We start from the raw sequence: 22,500 nt of genomic DNA, 5'->3' as shown, positions 1-22,500 counted from the left end.
AGACCATTTGCTTCCAGAAAGGCAATTGTCGCTCATCTTATATTTCTTTTGAGAATGCAAGAGATTGAAATATTAATATGTAAAGTGACTATGGATTTCTAAGCAGTTGTTATTAAGTCCTATGAGCATTGTCAGTGAAAAAAATTTTTTTTTTAATAAATAAATATAAGCTATTATAATTAACTAGGAAAGATAAAAAATGATCTCCCAGAAAAAAAATGATCTTAGGAATCCCTCACTCCCGCACGATACCGCCAAAGAGATCTACCATCGACTCTAAAAAGTGCCCTCTTCTAATAGAGATTTTGTATGGGACACTAATACAAAAACATGCATTACTGAGCAATAAAGCCAATTTTTGACACTAAATATACAATGGAATCAGTGAATGGTATTCCTGTTGTGTAAATGTGTAATGAACGGATTCCCATCTTTCTCACTATCTGCAAAACACAAACTCAACAGAAAATTCACACATTAACTACAGAAAGTGTAGCAATGTCTACAGTTCATCTCTGGGAAATTCAGAAAAGAAAAGAAACCTTTTAAAAATTCAAGACTTTATTTCAATTAAATATCCAAATAATCGGAACAGATCTTCCAGCTGAGAGGAACATGTTTACCGGAATGTTTATATGGAATAAACTCATACATACTAATTTCTTTTTATTTATACAGAGATACAATAATTTGTGCTGTTAATCCATACTTCAACCTGAAGCATTAAATATTAACAGTAACTTTTAATAATTGTATTTATATATCTATAAGAATATATTTATCTGAAGAAATAACAAAATATAAGTACAATATACAAATATAAATTGCACATGATACTATATTGAAATAAATAGCAATTATAATCAGATAGCTCGAATGGAGCTTGGATACTGATTATTATGACTTCTGACTAAGGTGCCTAAGCCCCACTGTGACGGCGGTCTCTCTCTCACTACATCCGATGCAGCTACGACTTCAACTTCCACAGCCACATGGGTGAAACCAGCCTCCTGTAGAATTGCTGTTACCTGGAAAAAAAATAAATAATTATTATCATCTTAATTGTCATCGTCATCGTCCTTATTATCATTATCACTATTATTATCATTGTTTTTGTTGTTGTTGTTGTCTCTTAAACATTGTATAGATCTGATTTTCAAATTCTCATTTTATCTTTCAAACAAATATTGCATTGTTTTACATTTTTCTCTAATGCTAATCAATCCTTCAGTATTTATTAATTACAGATGACACTGATAACTTCTACTTGAAATCTTGTGTTAATCCAATCAATAAATTCCATTAATAAAAGTTAAATAACAGATACAACGATTTTTTAAAAATTCCAAATAGTAACAAAAATATCTATTATCTGATTATACAAATGTTTCTATGTCTGTTCTATTAGTCTCTTTTCAGTGTCAGTGGATATAACTTATAATAATACAACAAAATAACTTACATTGTGAATCATCTTTTGTTCTGACACGTCACTCTGACATTGCACAACAACAGCTGAAACCAATATTTCTCCAGAATGTTGCCAAAATCGAGGATTCTTACAGCTCACAACATGCTCAAGTTCTATGATCTGAAAACAAGCAAAACTGATAAATATTTTAAAAATACAAAGATTTTCTAAAAAAATTTTTTGTTTTGTTCTCTTTGCCGATCTTCAGTATCCCATGTCATACACAATAATCAACTATTTACTCACGCACCTTATCTATGCATTCTCTAGCAACGTCTTCAAAGCCATAGGGAACGCGGAGCACAAGAACAGCAACCGACTCCTTCAGAAGTGGAAGAACGGATCCCAAGATGAGAATGGAGAGGATCAGTGAGCACAGAGGGTCCGCAACATACCAGCCATACCAGTCGATCAGCAATGACGAAACAATAACAGCAACACTACCCATGGTGTCAGCGATAATATGCAGGAACACACCTGGAAGAAGATATGCCTAGTTTTAACTTTCTGCCCTTTCTCTCTCTCTCGTTATATCCTGAACAAAGTCCATAGTAGATAGGAGTCAAATTACATTCCAAAATTCAGACAACAGATACCATGATTTGTCTTTGCACCAGAAAAGAAGAAACAAGGTAATAATGCACTGACAATGAATCACATCAATTTGCCTTTGGACTATCATCCTCATGGAAATTTTTTATGATTTTACATTACATATACAGTCACTGGTGTAGAATGTACATGCAAACTGATAGGTAATTCATAAATAAATAAATAAATAAATAAATATATAAATATATGGATATGCTTTTTTGTCAATATATATTTACCATAAAATGACCATTAAATTATCACCAAGCTGCTAAAGCTGTTGATCCTGAGCTTTCAAAGTATTACCATAAAACCAGGTAAGATCTTTAACATGCTTTTGTAGGGTTAATCTATATTAGATGCCACTTTTTATCACCATAGGTATAATATTTGCTTACATTTGCAAATGCCAATTCACAATTAGCAAACCCTAGTAATAATACTTTGGATTACCTTACACCAGTGAGTTATTCAGCATGGAAATAATTCTCATTCTTTGTCTACAGCTCTTATTCAGTCTAAACTTGAAATCATTCTGCTTGATAAAAGGATTATGGTAGTAATGCATATTATAAATGACTGTACTAAATAAAACACTTACCCTGCATATTGGCATTAAACTTATGACTGTGTCCATGGCTGCTGCCACTTTTCTGTCCATGGCCATGTCCATGACCATGCCCATGGCCATGTCCATGGCTGTGCCCATGACCATGACTGTGTCCATGATTATGACTGTGCCCATGGGCATGTGAGTGTGTATGGCTACAGGGGAAAGTACAGTTAGAATCTCATCTTTCATGTATTTGGAAGGAATATTCTACTTCACATATTTTTATTCTACCTACACATATTCCAAAACAAAATTTGGTCTTTCCAGTTACATACCTGAAAGACATGATTCCAAATAGATTAACAAACAAGCCACAGATCGCAACAGCAAGTAACTTTTCCGTGCGCACCTCTGGCGGCTCAAGGATTCTCCCAATGGCCTCATACAGCACCATCAAACCAATCTGTAAATGAGGAGGAAAGAGAATATTGTTCATAAAAGTTGCTCATTATATCAAGAATCTGTTTGTAAAATAATATATTGGGAATGTAATGATTTTTTTTTCAATAGAATAAGCTATACATTATTGCTGCTGATTGATATAGCAATATTTGTCTTTTCATCTTCAATTTCCTTTACAAGAAACAAAAAATTCATTCATGATTTCATGCTTACCACAGAGAGAAAAAGACCATTGACAAATCCTGATAAAACCTCTACCCTCCCATACCTGGAAAAACAAAGGTTCTATCAGCAACCTTTTATATTCTGTAATATTCAACTAAAAATCATGAACAATTACACAATAAAATGACACGGACTGGTGTACATCTGTTTTCAGTATACAAAATATTTTTTTCTTGCTTACCCATGCATAGTTAAGATTATCACATTCTACAAGAAAACAAAAAAAATCTAAATTACTTGTAGTGCATTTCCTTCGAACACATACACACTGAAACAATAAAACCATCTTCTTTTGTAACATAAAAGAAGTCGACAAGTAAACAAGATTCACATGTTATCTAATTAGTCATTACTTATTATTTCCTAATTGCTTACCCAAATGGAAATGTTTTAGTTGGCTTCCATTTGGCCATGACAGATGCTATCAGGCCAATGACAAGTGCTGAACAGTCAAACAGCATATGGAATCCATCAGAGATTAATCCCAAGCTATTAGTCCAGACTCCGTATGTGAATTCAACAAAGGTAAAGCCTGAAAAAGAAATAATAATATATAGATACAAGAAATAACAAAGAGTATATGCACCATTTTTTTACAATTACTTTTGCCTTATGTTTGCAATAAAATGAACCCAGGATGTGATCTAAATTTTAAAATATTTCCCTTCCAACAGAATAACATATGCAGCCGTATCAGTTTTAACCTAGTATTTTGGTAAATTTCCACTTCTTAAAAACAAATTACCTCTTGACTGTCCTAAACAAAGACACAGGGAATATGACACACACTATATACTTCATATATAAGATTGCAAACAAGAATAAAAAGTACAATTTATATAAATAGAACAATACAAAATTAAGAACAGATTCATAAATCACAATACATCTAATCCAGCTGGATTACTTATAAAAAATTTATTCTTCATCTAATGATTAATCAAGCTTGCTTTGAAACACAAAAATCTATATTTTCATCTTGTAACTGTACTTTCTCTGTGTGAACACAATTTTATTTGTACATTTGTTAAAAGTTCATATAGATAACATAATTTTTTTTTACATCCTACACATTATAAGTGAATAATGAACTAAATTGATTGCCCAAATGAATTGTGACTCACAGAGGTTTATGCAGAGGAAGTAGAAGATGGTACGACTGTTGCCGTCAGCAAGAACAACTTTCAGGGTAGACGTGAGGAAAGAGATAAGTGATTGTGATCGGTGTAGCGCTTCCCCAGGCAAGCCATGAAGAGGGAGTCCACTCATGGTACCCGGAGTGCGCCATCGCTCTTTGTTTGAAGTTAACTGCAGTGTAGCTGAAAAGAGAGAAGTTGAAGGTCGTATTTACTTATGTCTTTCCAATTTCACATTCTACTTCTTTCAAATAAAACAAACACCAAAGACATATTATCTCAGTCTATAAACACTAAGCCTGCATAACAGACATGCTCTTACCAGCTATTAACATCACAACGCTGAATGCAACGCCTCCTGAAAACGCATGGTCCATCTTTTCTTTAACAACTCCATCACTGTCAACAATCTTCCCCGAGTATCTCCAAATTGTACTCAGCACGAGGCTCGTAAAGAAGATGGAAAGCGTCCCAACACGAGCTGTCCGAACCACATCCAATCTGTTAAAGGGACAGTTTTGTGATTAGCAATCTTTCAGTCCCAACCATGGATGAAAGGTATTCTTTAAAAAATAATAATAATACCAAACATCAACTTCTGCTTTCTTGTGACAATATCTTTACCTTTTCTAAACATCTGTAAAACTCCAGTTCACTTATCATTCTATATTAATTCTTAAATAAAGGAAAGTATTCTAAGAAATCTCACAATATCATCACAGCTAGAATTCAGACCATGAAAATCTGACTATGAATGTTATCCATTTTTGTAACAAAGATATCTAATACAATACACACTTATATATGTCTCATACACTCATAATTTATTCCTTAATAAAAAGGCTAGTACTCTATTGAGTTATGACCAGAAGCATGAAGAAATCCTCTGTTCCTCAATAAAAATTTAAAAAGTCTGAATGACAAAATAAAAGTGGAAATAAATACCTCTGAACACACGCTGCATCCACATAATAATGGAAGGCAAACACGAACAAAGATACAACAAAGGCTTGTGGGAAGAACTGCAGAGCCCCTGGACTCGAAGTGTCCTGCTGCGGATCAAACCCTGTGTTAACATCATGACAAGATCACTGATACTCATGTCTTTACTAAAGCAGAAATACCCTTATTCTTATATTGGTTTATTACAAATGAAATCCAAACATAAAAAATCTTAGGTAATCTTCGTACTTAAAACATGCTTGACACATGTTCTGATTAATAAAAATATATGGAGTAGTATCAGCACTAAAAAAAATTACATACTAATCCTCTGTTCCTAGCCTATTACAAAATTGCACTTTTAATGTCCATTTTACATCAGAGATTATTAAAAGATACTGACTACATGAACATAGTGTTATTTTTTTCAAAGATGAAGTAGTTGGAAAAATTAACAAAACTTAAAGTAGATTCTTCTGTGCATACTGTAATTTATCCTTACTTGAGTCATCCAAACCATCATGGCAAGAGGGCAGAGGAATAAAGTAGAAACAATGGCTGTCAGAGCATGCAATCTCCTGGAGCTGCCCACATCCACTGCCAGGCGACGTCCCCCATTGTTTACATAGGCTTGAAGACACAGAGTCAGCAGCAGGACCACAATGCCACCCTGACAGTACAACAAAGATAAGGGAAATCATCATAAATCTTATCCAATTAGGATTTCAATTACCAAACCTAATACTAATGAGAAAGTCCAATTCTTTATACATATAAAAAGACAAGCAAAAGAACATGATTATCATTTTCTATTAATTTCTGATACTAACACAAAATGAATGCACATCATCTTTATACCAATTAGTAGCTATACTAAAAATCCAAACTCCGAACAAAAATACACCCATCAACTTACCTCATGGTCGGATAATCCCATCCATGCTAAAAGGTAATACAAGACGTGACTGACGCCGTGGTGTTCGTGGCCCTCTGGGTGCTCTGCCGCAGCAGTGGAGTCATTGTCAAAGAGAACCAGAGACAAAACACCAAGGACAAACCATAAGGATCCCCTTAACTTTCCAGCACCACCAATCCCTGAAACAGTGACAATTTTTTTTTTTTTCCCAAGTCAGAATATACAAATAAAATAAAAATGGATTATATAATTTGTGTGGTATACTTTTATCTTAAAACAAATTGTTTTATTATATGACTGGTATATCAGCACATCACCTATGAATTTCCTATGAAATATGGATGTAGATCATTCCAAAACTACTTATGAGGAATGTATACTATCTGATTCATAATTCGCATCAATCTCAGGAAGATACTGAAATTAGTGCTTCATGGATTCATGTGCTCTAAAGAACACTGAGAAAAAATATTTATAAACAGAAAATATACATACAAATATTTGCATATACATAAGAACATACATATCTACATATTTATGCATGTGTGTTTGTGGCTGGGTAGTTGCCAAATATATATTTTCCAGTTGGTAGGTTTCCATCAAATGAATTATTGAATGTTTTGTATCACTGTGCAAATGAGAAGCCAAATGATACAAATGCATCAGAGGTATTAGTTTGTTGAATGCTGAGCATTAGTATAGTTATAGGGTAGGTGTAGGTTAGAAGAATGTGAGAGGTGACAGGTGGTATTCTGATGAATGAGCAGTATAGGTTTAGACACAAAAGAGTTGCCTGGAACAGGTGTTCATTGAGAGATGGGTATGGTATATGAAAAGTAGCAGAAGGTGAAAAGGAAAAATGTGTTTTGACATTCATGTAAGTAGCTGACTACTTGAACATGTTCAAGCCTGAGAAGAAAAAAAAGTGATTTATTTGATGTTAAAGTAGGGCTCCAAGTGAGTATGTGGTGTCTTCAAAACTGTCTGAAGTTCATAAGGAAGACTAGTGAGAGAGGTATATGAAAGTGTGTTAGGAATAAAGTTAGTGGTCATAGATGGTGCCAGCTACATTTAGGAAATGAAACAGTTCCTCAGAAGAAACATTACAACTTATCTAGAAATTTCTGTGCATTTTTAAGAGGTACGCAAGAACCAGAAAAGGAAGAAAACTGACAGTGAGACTAAATAGGGAGTACTAGCAGAAATTTAGGAAATTTACCTTTCAGGATAGCACCCCACACTGCCAACACAACAATATCTGCATGTTCACTCAGTAGCACTGCACGCAGGGGGCCCACATGAGCAAGGCCATAAAACCACAAAAGATTGAGACATGTCTGCACAAATGCATGACGTGCAATGTTGATCCAGACGCCCTGTGCCAATTTCTTGCTCCCTGAGAGTGGGCGCTGCACGAACCCATACACTATGGAGCATCTGAAACAAAGGGAGAAGTGCTTGCTAATAAACACCAAGGAAACTATAGTCTGGAGTCTACTAACATGTGTAAATATATAAAATGCAAAGTACAATGCTTTATCTGCATAATCCAAAGACTACAGGTTTATGTACTGTCCCCTGTAGATTTTTTAGTGAATTTTGTTACATACAGATGGCTCCACGTGTGCTCAGCCCCCAAGGAGTCTATCAATACGCCCTAGTGACCACACTGGATTTCCCCATTGCTTGAATTTGAGGGAAAATGTGTTTTCCTTTCTAATACTATTAATATTGACATTCTTATTCTTATTGATATTATGATCACTAAAATGTTAATAAAATATCAAAGACAAATAAAATAATACAAATGAAACTCTCAAAAAATCAAGGAAAAGGGTAAACAGGTGAGATAAGTAAGTCTAATAACTGACTCCTTGGTGACTAAGCATTTGTAGAGCCATCTATGTGTAAAGACAATAGATGAACTTTTATTACAGTGGGCATAGCACTGTATTCTTGCCATCCACCCCGAATGGGTTAAAATGAACATATATATCACAAAAGGGTCTTCTTTCTTCGTGGTGTCAAAAAATACAAGGCCTGGCAATTTTGTGGTTTAAATTTTCTATATCCATTATTTCTTTCTTTCTTTTTTTTTAAGTTTTCATTCCATCACAGGAGAGAAACTCTTTCAAGAAGAAGAATAACCTAAAGAAACTGTCATAAAAACAAAAAAACAAAATTATTTTTATTATTATTTTTGATACTGTGTATACCAATTTCATGGAAGGTTTCCCTACTGTGGGATCCATTCTTTTTCTTTCTTTTTCTTTTTTGTGATGATAAGGGAATGAAACATGCATAAAATCTGCATACTGTTAGTACTTCAGTACATCTACCCACCCCCTAAAAAAAAATAGGAGAAAAAAAAAATTCTTTGAGCCCTCGTTCACTCATTTTCAAACTGTGAAAGTGGAACTGGTCTTTTTGCATTCAGAAAGGTAGTGATCAGGACATGCACGAATGAATGAATGAATGAATGAATGAATGAATGAATGAATGAATGAATGAATGAATGAATGAATGAATGAATGAATGAATGAATGAATGAATGAATGAATGAATGAATGAATGAATGAATGAATGAATGAATGAATGAACAAACAAACAAACAATCAATTGTAATAAACTAAAAAATTGCTGTATATTATCTTTTAAATACTTGAAAACCCAGTACAAAAAATGTTGGCCACATAAATCACAAGGCATTCACTTTGTTGCATTATTCCAATATAAAACAAAGTATATATGGCAATATGTAGTCTGCAATTCCATACCTAGCCCTCGCCATTTATATGCAAGTGTACGAGTAAATGACATCCATACAGAGAGGGGACCAGATAAAAATTAACAAAATTTTTTGCATTAAAAAGCTGTTTTTTTTTTTCTAAAGATTGTCACTTTAAAGTTTGATAACACTTTGTAAATACAGCAATAGGGTGGAGCTTGGGTGTGAAGGCCCCAGGCAAGTAAGTGACAAAAAGGGTAAAAATGAGTTAAAAATTACCCTAAGTGGACAACAGAAAGGGATGAAGAGGAGAATGGTTAACAGTTAGAAGAAATAAATGTGCTAGACATCAAGGGTCATATAAAGACAGAAAAGGAAAGGGGAGAAGAAAAGACCATACAGTATTGGTTAAAGCGAGGACTGAGAGCCAAGGTGGGACTGATCCCCCCAGGGCTTCAGTCTCCATCTCCTAAGCCCCTCCATGACAAGAAGAAGCAAGGGATTGGGGGGTCAGTTTGCAATAGAAAGAGATACTTGTGCATTATCTAATAACACACAAACACCAAAAAGATTGTAAGATTGGTTACTGAGGCTTATCTGCTGCATCAACCACTTGGGTCATTAGCAGAATTTCTCAGTCATTTCATATTAGAAAGAAAAATCATAATGGTATATTCTTGATAATTTTAAAACTCCTTTTTTTCACACCAAAATAATGCAAAATAGTTCTTTTTTTTTTTTTTTTTTAATCTGTTCATAAGAAATGCTTGAAATCAGAGCATTTTATGTAGTAGTATTTCTACCATGACTGGAAAAGACCTCCACTTTTCATCAAAGTGGCTTCATGGGTTTTGATAATGTCAGCAGTATGTAACATTTATGAACAAAAAAAAAAAAATTATATATATATATATATATATATATATATATATATATATATATATATATATATATTTTACATATATGTATATTTTACATATATGTATATTTTACATATATGTATATTTTACATATATATATATATTTTACATATATGTATATTTTACATATATGTATATTTTACATATATGAATATTTTACATATATATATATTTTACATATATATATATATATTTTACATATATATATATATATATATATATATATATATTTTACATATATATATATATATATATAATCCTATTTTATAATATATACATATATTTCATAATATATATATGTATATATATATATATATTTTACATATATATATAGTTTACATATATATATATAGTTTACGTATATATATATTTTACATATATATATATTTTACAAATATATATATATTTTACACATATATATATATTCTACATATATATATATATTTTACATATATGTATTTCTCACTCATTTTACATATATATATATCATTTTATTTTATAATATATATATATTTTATAATATATACATATATTTTATAATATATACATATATTTTATATATACATATATTTTATAATATATACATATATTTTATAATATATACAAATATTTTATAATATATACATATATTTTATAATATATACATATATTTTATAATATATACATATATTTTACAATATATACATATATTTTATAATATATACATATATTTTATAATATATACATATATTTTATAACATATACATATATTTTATAATACCGGTATATACATATATTTTATAATATATACATATATCTTATAATATATACATATATTTTATAATATATACATATATTTTATAATATATACATATATTTTATAATATATACATATATTTTATAATATATACATATATTTTATAATATATACATATATTTTATAATATATACATATATTTTATAATATATACAAATATTTTATAATATATACATATATTTTATAATATATACATATATTTTATAATATATACATATATTTTATAATATATACATATATTTTATAACATATACATATATTTTATAATACCGGTATATACATATATTTTATAATATATACATATATCTTATAATATATACATATATTTTATAATATATACATATATTTTATAATATATACATATATTTTATAATATATACATATATTTTATAATATATACATATATTTTATAATATATACATATATTTTATAATATATACATATATTTTATAATATATACATATATATATATATATTTTACATATATATATATATATATATATATATATATATATATATATATATATTTTACATATATATATATATATATATATATTTTACATATATATATATATATATATTTACATATATATATAGTTTACATATATATATAGTTTACATATAAATATATATTTTACATATATATATATTTTATATATACATAAATATTTTATTTCATATATATTCATATATTTTATTTCATAATATATACATATTTTATTTTATAATATATATATACATTTTTTATATATACATATACACTGTATATGATTATATATATATATATATATATATATATATATATATATATATATATATATATATATATATATCATATACAGTGTATATGTATATATAAAAAATGTATATATATATTATAAAATAAAATATGTATATATTATGAAATAAAATATATAAACATATATGAAATAAAATATATATGTATATATATAAAATATATATATATATGTAAAATATATATTTATATGTAAACTATATATATGTAAACTATATATATGTAAACTATATATATATATATATATATATATATATATATATATATATATTATAAAATATATATATATATTATAAAATATATATATATATTATAAAATATATATATATATATATTATAAAATATATGTATATATTATAAAATAGGATTATATATATATGTAAAATATATATATATATATATATATATATATATATATATATATATATATATGTAAAAAATATATATATATATATATATATATATATATTTATGTAAAATATATATATATATATATATATATATGTAAAATATATATATATGTAAAATATATATATATGTAAAATATATATATATGTAAAATATATATATATATATATATATATATATATATATATATATATGTAAAATATATATATATATATATATATGTAAAATATATTTTACATTATATATATATATATATATATATATATTATATATTTTACATATATATATATTTTACATATATATATATTTTACATATATATATATTTTACATATATATATATATATATATATATATATATATATATATATATATATATATTTTACATATATTTATATATATATATATTTTACATATATTTATATATATATATATTTTACATATATCTCTATATATATATATATATTTTACATATATCTATATCTATATATATATTTTACATATATCTATATCTATATATATATATTTTACATATATATATTTTACATATATCTATATATATACATATATCTATATATATATCTATATATATATATATCTATATATATATATCTATATATATATATATATCTATATATATATCTATATATATATCTATATATATATATATATATATATATATATATTTTACATATATATATATATTTTACATATATCTATATATCTATACATATATCTATATCTATACATATATCTATATATCTATACATATATCTATATATCTATACATATATCTATATATCTATACATATATCTATATATCTATACATATATCTATATATCTATACATATATCTATATATCTATACATATATCTATATATATATATATATATATATATATATATATATATATATACACCTAACCTCAGTGGAATACCATTTTTGACATTAATCTGCAAATTACTATTACTGACTTGAGAGATTTAAGGAAAAAAACTTTAGTCCATATATAATCTGTTATTTTCATGTTTCACTGCAGCCAACATATTTACTGTGCAGTAGTTCCAATATTTCCATACGATTTTTATCTGATCTTTGTTACATTATACTAAAATTTAGTTCTATTAACCAATTTTTATGTTTCCTCGGTGTCAAAGTCTCAAGTAAACACTATTTAATTTCTCTTTTTTCTTTTAGGGAAAGGAGTCACTAGACATCAAACAATTTTTTTTACAGAAATTAACATTTATTTTTAACATGAAACATATGCATGGGATCATACATGTATTTAAAGCCATATTTACAAACAACTTTCAAGATCTATTTATACCACTTGGCAAAACAAGTTCCTATAAGAAACATTTGAGTACTAAATATACATTTTATTTTGTAGATCAAAGAAACTTCAATCTTGCCCAGGTAATTCCTTTATTATACATCTTTCTTTACGTCTTGTATAACACAATATTCACAATACCTCTCAACTTCTCAAGGTATATATAATTATACACATAAATAAACAAAATATCATCTTGCACAATTCGACATTACTTCAAGATCACTCTAAACCAACTGTCCGCAGGTTTGTGTTGTGCATCACCACTTCCACAGGCCCGTCTAACTCCCCCTTACCAGGGCATAACTGGTTCACCATTGTCACGATCATTTCCATGCCATCTGGTGTTTGTACATTAAAGTTGCTCCCTGGAGGAACTTGGATAATGAACTTTTTCTTTTGTCCACCAACAGAGGCATTGATGTGAATTTCAGTTTGCTGATCAGCTGGTTTTTGTACCTGTGGCATAGGCACTAAGTCAAAATTTGGGGAGTCTAGAATTTCCTGTATAGCATCCGTTTCTTCCATTAACTCTTCTTCCTCTTCCTCCTCCTCCTCCTCCTCATCATCATCTTCCTCATCATCATCGTCATCATCAAAGTCATTAATTTCATTCCCAGACAAATTTGCTCCAGCTGCTGTCTGGAGGCTCTCAATTGTGTTTGCTGCCTGACTAACTGCTGCAGCAATAACTTTGTTTACAAGCTCCTCATCCTGAGTATCAGTGTCCGGAACTGTTTGGGTAAAGCTAAGTGTTCCTTTAGATACTCTTACATCAGTTCCCACTTGAGGACCTCTTAATGATCCTGTTGAGTCAACTGATATCTCTTTTTTACAATTTTTGGTCGACTCTATTGGTGGGTAAGGGCTTCCAAAGTCATCGTCTTCTCTCCTTGTACTTACATTTTCCTCGTTATCTGTGATCTCTTCCTTCTTTATGTTTATTTTTCTATTTGAAGTAGCATTTTGCTCTTCCCCTTCTGTAACTGTTATTTCCATTGCTTTGTCCTCTTCATCTTCTTCATCTTCATCCTCCTCCTCCTCATCAATGTTGTCTAAATGTAGATTCTCACTGAGAGAAACTCTCTCTCTCTCCCTCTCTTTCTCTTTGTTTTCTTCCATCTCAAGTTCTTTCAACTGCTTTGATGCTAAATCTTCCTCCCCTTCAGAGAACACTGGTATCTGCCCATTAGGAAGAGGGTGAATGTATCTAATGTGATTCTCATAGTATTCTCTCTTGCCAAACTTAAAACCACATGTATCGCAAGCAAAATAAATAGCTTTGTCATGGTTTTGCAAGTGAGACTTCAAATTTTTTCTATCAGAAAACTCCCTACTGCATTTTCTGCACTTAAATGGTTTTTGATTTTTGTGAACTAGCCTTTTATGTCTCTCAACATCCCCCTTGCGTGTGAATCTTGCATCACATTCATCACATGTATGTGGTTTCTCACCAGTATGAGTCTTGTAATGCTGTTTCATAGAAGATTCTTTCAACATTTTGAAACACATGCTACATTCCACATACTTATCACCATCACTTTCAACTCTCTTGAATATTTTGGGGGCCTTTCTCTTCTGCTTACTTTCTTTAGCATCACCAAAGTCATGGAGATCTTCCGCAAAATCTCCCACATCGCTAATACCTGCAGCGGCCTCAGACAAGGCTCTCTGTAATTGATCTAATTCAGATCTTTCTTCTTCTTCACCTGTGTCAATATGATCTTTTGGTTCCTGCTTCACCTTTACAGGGATAATCTTATTTGGTTTCCTTCCTCTTCTTGACTTTGGGGTTTTATCTATCCCCGGCTCAAATTTTCTTACCACACCCCTGCCAGTGAAGACCATACGAGGCTTGGCATATATATTTTCAATCTCAGACGTAACCATTCTTGCCCTCTTACTCATCCGCGATTCACTCTTGATGGGATCAGCACACTGCCGTCCATATCTACCTAAATCCTCTTCATCTGAGAAGTATTCTTCTGGTTCCTGTTTTATTTGCTGTGGATCAACAAGTATTGTTTCCTCACGAATTAGTTTCTGCCTGTCTCCAACTTTCTGCCCTCCTCCATCATCATCATAGCCACGCTTCAGGTTCTTGTCCTGTCTATTAAGGGGCTCTGTTACTGCCTCTAAAGCACCTTGACTAACTGTCTTGCCATTACAACTTGTATCCTCTATTGACTGGGAGTTACAGCTTTCACCAACTTTTTCAATTCTGTCCATAAACATGTCCACTCCTTCTGAGCTCACACTGTTACACACTCCAGCTAAAAGGTCTACACTTTTCTTTTCACACTGCATGTTATCAACAGAAATACCTTTCATATATTTGTCTCCATCAATTTTTGAATCCATCACTTCACTAGTAAAGCTACATTCACTATTTCTACTATTCAAAGGAAGTTTGGTTAGCCCCGGTTCTACTTTCACTCCCTTTACTGAAGACACATTCTTCAAATATGCTTGCTGCTTTGGAATAACCTTTTTCTCATGCAATGCAGGATCTTCCTTCTCCACCATTACTTTAGTCGTTTTCACTTTAATGCTTACTTTCTTTGCAATGGGTTTGGTATTTTTTGTGGCTTTAGTTGGGCTTTTATGGACTGCACCTTGAGTCTTTTCTCTGGCATCCCATTCCTTGCAAGACGGGCAATTGCAGCCTTCAATTTTGCCCTCCCATGTTCCTAGCATGTGAAGAACTGATATCTTCTTCCTTCGAGTTCCCTCACGAACTGACATTCTGCCGGCAAGATGTGTACCTCTTTTCAAAACAACTGTATCCTTTCCACTTTTCCTATCTAATTACTCAAACTTTTCTTTGCCCTTAGAGTCTGCTCAAACTGCATCTTTGGTTGGAACACCTCATGTAGGCCAAGACAATTAGGACCATCCCTGCCTGCTTGGTCAGCACCTAGAAGGATGAAAAGAGAGTTGATGTTATTCTTTAAGAAGGTAAAATTCATTCAACAATAGACATACACCTAAATACTAAATACCATCAACTCTCTTTTCACTTCAAAATGAAAATCCCAATCTCCAAAATAGAACGTGATGGGTAAGTGTTAAACATTCCTTCTAACCATCTACATAAACCAAGCAAAAGAAAGTTGATTGCTAACAAGTCTAGAAACAATAAAAATGAACAGCCAGTTTCACAAAAAAACTGAAGCAGATCACACACCCTATTAATTAATTCCTCTTGCTTTGTATTTTATGTAATGATATGAAAGCCTTTAAAATGGCACGCATTATAATTCTCTGGTATTGTATTTAACATACTTTATCTATGTTATTTGTAGGACTGTTTATTAGATTTACAATATTTAGTTTCTCTACTTTTAAATATTTCAATCATATTTCTATCTAGAAAGAGGAAATACAGAGCAACAAATTAATATGGTTTGGTTCTATTTTTGTTACAACAGATCCATAATAAGATTCCTTGCCAGAGATATTACTTTATACTAACTACCAGTATTAGTTTTCTGGTGGCTTTCTAGGTTTTGAAAGTTATAAATGAAAATATGGGAGTGTCATATTGTGTCATGAATTTTTTGAGTTTCAACAAGCATTTCCATTTCTATGACTTTCAAAAGCCATTTCTATTTCAGATGACAAACGACATGTTGAGGAGTTCATCTTTTTTGTCTTATTTCCTCCTCGCTTAATACAAGAGAGATATGAAAGTCCCTCAGATCAGCTACAAAGGGATCTAAGCTATATGACACTTGGATTTACACTTTTTTTTTAAGATGTGTGATTATTGCTATACCTTTTACACACACCTCTTCTTCATAAAAACTAACAATTATAGTCAGTAATAATGCATTTTAACTAAATATCCATACTTCAATATAAACAATTACTTATATTTTTTCTATTTATCCAAAACACCATAAAATGTTTAGCCATTAGCAAAACAGTATAAAAGACATTCATTTTCTAGTGTAAAAATAACTATTACACACAGGTACAACTTGAAAATACCCATCCACCGTGATACTCCTAAACACCCGACTGGCTTCTGAGTCAGGCTACTCACATGTATTGAATATCTGTGCAAGCTGGACTAGCAAGTTTGCCGTTTAACACATTGTCCTGGTTGTTTGCCCACTCACTCATTTTTTTTTCCCAAAGATAAAACTGAATGCTAAAGTCGCTTATGGTATCATTAATTGTCATCTGCAGTGAGTAGGTTAATGGTAAGATTATATTTCATGTTCTCTTATCTCCTATATTCAAGAACATGCCAAATCTCTTCTTACAAAATATTTGAGTTCCTTTATAAGGATCCTCCCATCATAAACACTAATATGAAACTACAATCCTTATTCCAGTTTCTATTTGTTTTAATCCAATTACACCGGGGATGGCTTGTGCATACATCCCATGTCCACTGTCATACTGTTTACTAAATGTGTTTACAAACAGATGGTTCCACAAGTGCTTAGCACCAAGGAGTCAATTACTAGACTTATCTATCTCACCTTTTTACCCTTTTCCTGTATTTTCAGAAAATAATATTTTTCCTTTTATATTGCTATTGGTATTGTAAATAACATCATAATAATCCTAATGTCACTGATAATAACAAAAGTATCAAATATCATTAGAAAATAAACCCAAAAAAGGGAAGTCAGGTGGTCATGTAGGCCTACTAATTGACTCCTTGGTGACTGAGCACTTGTGGAGCCACTTCAGTGTAAACAAAATTCAGAAATGAATTCAATGAAAATGTAACACACATACTAAGAGATTCCCAACTGTTAGACAATACCACAACATAGTTTGAAGGTATGCTTTTTCTCCCTCTCTCTTCCCCAAGAATGTAAAAAATTCCCCAATTGTATATAAAATTTCTTAAACATGGGAAAATAGACAAATAAACAGAAAAACACACCCAAAACCTTACATAAGTTGATGACCTTTGCATTTGAACTTCTTATTCTTTTAAAAAGTAATATTTTTAAAGGTAATTATTATATGTTCATGCTATGTGGCAAGTATCCACACACCGTCAAGCCCACTTTATGCTGTATATGCTCAATGTTTTTTGCTTGTATGGCCCAGTCTTTAGTCAGGCAGGGTACAGTCCTCCAAAGTAGTTTATTTTAAGAAAATACTTGCTTTTAATTTTCCACTTAATCCATATCTGTCACGTCACACTGTCAATAACAAACCAATTCATCATGCCGGGTTATGGATACAGGCATCACAACATGCTAGAGCGAATCAAGAGGAAAGTTCCACATGTGGCAGATTCCCATGCCAAACAGCAGGATGGTTGCCAGAAACCACCGGAGTAAGCGACGCCCTGAGATTTCTGATACCGTCATTGACAGGTTAAAAACGTTAGAAAATATATCACAAATAGCTGACATCAAGAAAACCTTTTCAAAATAAATGCCTGTTCAACTAGTCTTCCCATTGTAGTAAAACAGAAGCTAAACAGGAACAAATGACATCAAAATGAGCACAGTACACATTAAACTAGTTTGTATAGACTACATATATTTCTTAGCACCAAGACCTGACAAAACCCTATGCATATCACATATGAACAGTACAGGTCAAATACCACAATGACAAACAATCACCTGATAATGACAGAATACTTGGCTGAGAGTTGCCATTTTAAGAGTATCCTACTATCAAAAATGTAAATATTCAACATGGAAAAAAAATAAATGCATGAAAAACACACTTTTCTCCATTCTCTACGAATTTAGCTGCATCATACGCGATTTGCCAGTAAATAGGGCTAAAAGTAACTATAAGCCAATTTTCGGGGGGCTGTATCTCCATCGTCAGCATAGTATTGGTTAAACAGGTGAACAACTGTTTAGCACATGACTTAGAGCTTGATACGCATGGCATGGGTGTACATGCCACACCTAAAAGGAGTCGAGTCATGCTATGGCATGGACATACATGTCATCAGGCAAAGGATTAAATCACTGACATATACCACAATAAGGGTAGTAAACAAGACCGAAAATCAATTACAATCATTACTACATTAATAAAATTGTAATTAACTCAATCATTCTCCGGTTCACTACTATCAACATCCTGGTTTATCACAAAATTTTCCATTAGCTTTTCAAATGCTCTCTCCTTAATTCTAAACTCATCTTCCATTTGTTTCATGTGATGTAGAAATTTCCTCCAGTCTTCTGCATTTATAGTCTACTGCACTTTTTATCATATCATAAAACCTCTCTACAGTATGATCTTTAGTATCTAAAATGTTCTTTTTCAGCTCATTCTTCACTTTAGCCCAAACCATCTCCATGGGGTTAAAGTGGTAGTAATAAGAGGGAAGTCTGAGTACTCTGTGGCCAGCATCACGGGCTATTTTGTCAATTTCATACACTAGCTTGTCTTTATGGGCATTGGCAAGATTGAGGAGTTTGAATTTTGTATGAGAATAGTCATGAGCTATGTTGTGTTCTGTTAGCCTCTGGATAATTTCACATTTCTTGGAAATGATGGTTGGTGGTTTATTCAAAATCTTTGAATGGTACCACACATCATCCATTACTATGAGACTATGAGGTGAAATGTTTGGGAGCAAATGTGTCTGGAACCAAGATTGGAAACCCTTGTCATTTATATCAAAATGCTTCTTGTAACCACTTATTGACCGAAATAATAAAGCCCCTGATACAAAGCCACCTTCTCCACCAGCATGCGCCATAAAATATCTAGCCCCCTTCCTGGTTATCACTTTTTGCCTTACATGTTTCTCAGCCAATCCTGTATCTCTGGTCATGTACTTACTCTCATTTAACCAAGTTCATCCAAATATATTACTGGCCTTGGGCTATACTAGATCTTCAATTTTCATCAAGAAGTCTCAGATATTTTTTTCTTGCAACCGCAACATCACTTCTCTCCATTAAAATGTATCCACCCCCTTCTACTCTTCTTGTAAAGTGAAGAATAGGCTCCAGAGAAGCTCACAGGCAGCTTCCTCACCCTTGTCAACAAAGCCTCTATCGTTGGACGTTTATCCTTCTCACAGAATGAGAATATCTCTTGCAGTATACAGTCTTTGGCGAAATCATCTAAAGATCCCAGCACCGGGGATATCCTGGATCTCGGTGGTGGGGATTTTATCACATCACATCTGGACTGTTGCTTTATTGTGTGAATGGACTGAACAGAGATTCGTATTGCAGCAGCAATTCTAAGGTCCACATCAGTCTCACTTTCCCGCTTATCTTGGTGTCGGAAATAATTGTAGACATTCATTATGACTTTCCTTGTTTGGCTCCTTATTCATTTATTGCGCTTTGCTTTGCTGATTTCCTGAGCCATGGCCTAATGGTCACTCCTGCCAAAGTAAATATTCAAATAATGCCTACTCCCAATTTCAGGAGAGCATCTTCAGTACTACCAACATGTAAGTGCCAAATGACAGGCTTATTTCTTCCCAATGCATAATTATGCATAGATATGCCCTTCCAAATATTATTCCAATTCTAATTAAATAAAAATGTAAAATATAAGAATCTTGTTTTCAAAAAATTAAATTTAAGTGTCTTGTTTATGCACCCACTACAATCAAGAAAAAAGACTAAAGACACTTGAGATCATAGGATAAAATAAAAGTTTATGTTCAATTCAATTTCCCTACGAAAAAAAAAAAAAATAAATAAATAAAACTTAATCCAACCTACAAAGGATGGCTGTATCTATTTTTCAAACTGATCATAATTGGGTTAACAGTTTAATGAAATGTATAATCATAATCTATATGATGGTAAGAATTCAAAATGAAAACATAAAAAATTACTAAATGAATATTCTTTCAAATGTTGAAAACCCATATAAATCAATAAAATATTCAAGTGACCACAAAATGATATTTGCCCGAGTTTTTCTCCCTTTGTGACGAGTTATTGGTCCAACTTTTTTCTTTAATACTCATATATAATCCCAGTTATGAATGTTGAACATCTTGTGTTTCTACAGAGCTCTCAGGTATTTGTTTCTTGCAATATCACTTTTATCTTTCAACATCATCAAAAGCCAGGTTCTAAGTTATGAGTGGCATATCACTAAAACTTTACTGTCTGCTCTACTAGAGACACAGGTCTTTATATACAACCTAATATCTAAGTGTACCAGATTAAAAGAAACAAGACCATGAAAGAATCAGGAAAAAAAACATTTAATACCATCTCTGGCATTTAACCCAATACTGACGGGCATGACGTGTATGTGTATGCCATGCCCACTGAGTTTACTTGTTTAATTGTTTTTCATCATTGATGGCTACACTTGTACTAATTCACCAATGAGTCAATTACAAGTACTGCCTCACTCATTTACAATTTTCTTTGATTGACGATTATCTTATTTTGCAGTTACTAATGTTTATAACATTACAGTAATTATAATGCTTATAATAAAAATAACACCATCAATATTCATAGAACTAGTAAAAAAATACATTTTTCCCGCCAATTCACAAGGTCACCAGATCTACTAATTGATTCCTTTGTGGCTAAGTACTAGCAGAGCCATCTATGTGCAAAGTTATTTCACAAAAAAAAAATTAAAACAAGCACAGCATTTTCCCCATTTTTTATTCATTTTCCCCAGCAGCATTGGGTTAACATTTATTACCCACTGAAACTTTGTCGATGAACTGAGGAAAAGTGGAGTATTTTACTATGCAACATGGGAGTTTTGATCCTAATAATATTTGCATTTAGTAAATGAAGGAGATTCTCCTGATAAGAGGGGATTTGAAAAACACGGTGGTACTGTAACTCATTTCCTTTCTTGGTAGCATTTGGTATAATATATGTACATTTTGTGCTAGTACCTACCTTTAACCCATTGGTGCCAGGTAACTGGACTATCCACTGTAGTTTTATTTACACAGAGATTGCTCCACAAGCTCTTAGTCAATTAGTAGGCACACCTGGCATCCCCAATTTTTTTTATTTTTTGGCAAGTTATTTTTCTAATACTATCAATATCCTTACTGTAATAATCATTAATATTAATATCATTGGTATCATTATATATCATCATGTTATCATCAATAGTGAATGCAATAAGAAAATAAAAAAATAATACAAATCTTATAATTAAAGAAAAATATATACAGGTAAGATCAGGTTGAACTAGTCATTGACTCCCAGGTGACTAAGCTCTTGTGGAGCCATCTATGTATATAATAAACTAAAATCACAGTG

General features: G+C 31.1%; 1 protein-coding gene across 5 annotated transcripts in view; it reads right to left on the bottom strand.

Annotated features, from left to right (window-relative positions):
- Positions 1-543: 543 nt before the first annotated feature.
- LOC125048174 (zinc transporter 5-like) overlaps positions 544-22,500 on the bottom strand; it is a 36,396-nt gene continuing 14,439 nt past the window's right edge. For 4 of the 5 annotated variants that reach the window (XM_047646740.1, XM_047646738.1, XM_047646739.1 and 1 more), the window contains 13 exons: positions 7,516-7,733; positions 6,297-6,475; positions 5,883-6,050; positions 5,384-5,490; positions 4,761-4,939; positions 4,427-4,621; positions 3,678-3,834; positions 3,291-3,345; positions 2,951-3,078; positions 2,664-2,827; positions 1,722-1,948; positions 1,463-1,591; positions 544-1,028 (listed from right to left, as the gene is read on the bottom strand). In XM_047646740.1, the coding sequence (XP_047502696.1) occupies positions 864-1,028; positions 1,463-1,591; positions 1,722-1,948; positions 2,664-2,827; positions 2,951-3,078; positions 3,291-3,345; positions 3,678-3,834; positions 4,427-4,621; positions 4,761-4,939; positions 5,384-5,490; positions 5,883-6,050; positions 6,297-6,475; positions 7,516-7,733 (2,071 nt within the window). In that variant the 3' untranslated portion in view covers positions 544-863. Of the gene's footprint in view, positions 1,029-1,462; positions 1,592-1,721; positions 1,949-2,663; positions 2,828-2,950; positions 3,079-3,290; positions 3,346-3,677; positions 3,835-4,426; positions 4,622-4,760; positions 4,940-5,383; positions 5,491-5,882; positions 6,051-6,296; positions 6,476-7,515; positions 7,734-13,167; positions 16,197-22,500 lie in introns of those variants that run through there. The other variant, XM_047646736.1, reaches the window with a different exon arrangement.

Source organism: Penaeus chinensis, chromosome 43 (assembly GCF_019202785.1).
Source record: "Penaeus chinensis breed Huanghai No. 1 chromosome 43, ASM1920278v2, whole genome shotgun sequence".
Taxonomy (NCBI): domain Eukaryota; kingdom Metazoa; phylum Arthropoda; class Malacostraca; order Decapoda; family Penaeidae; genus Penaeus; species Penaeus chinensis.
Note: the sequence above shows the minus strand (reverse complement) of the source record. Positions and strands in the feature narration are given on the sequence as shown.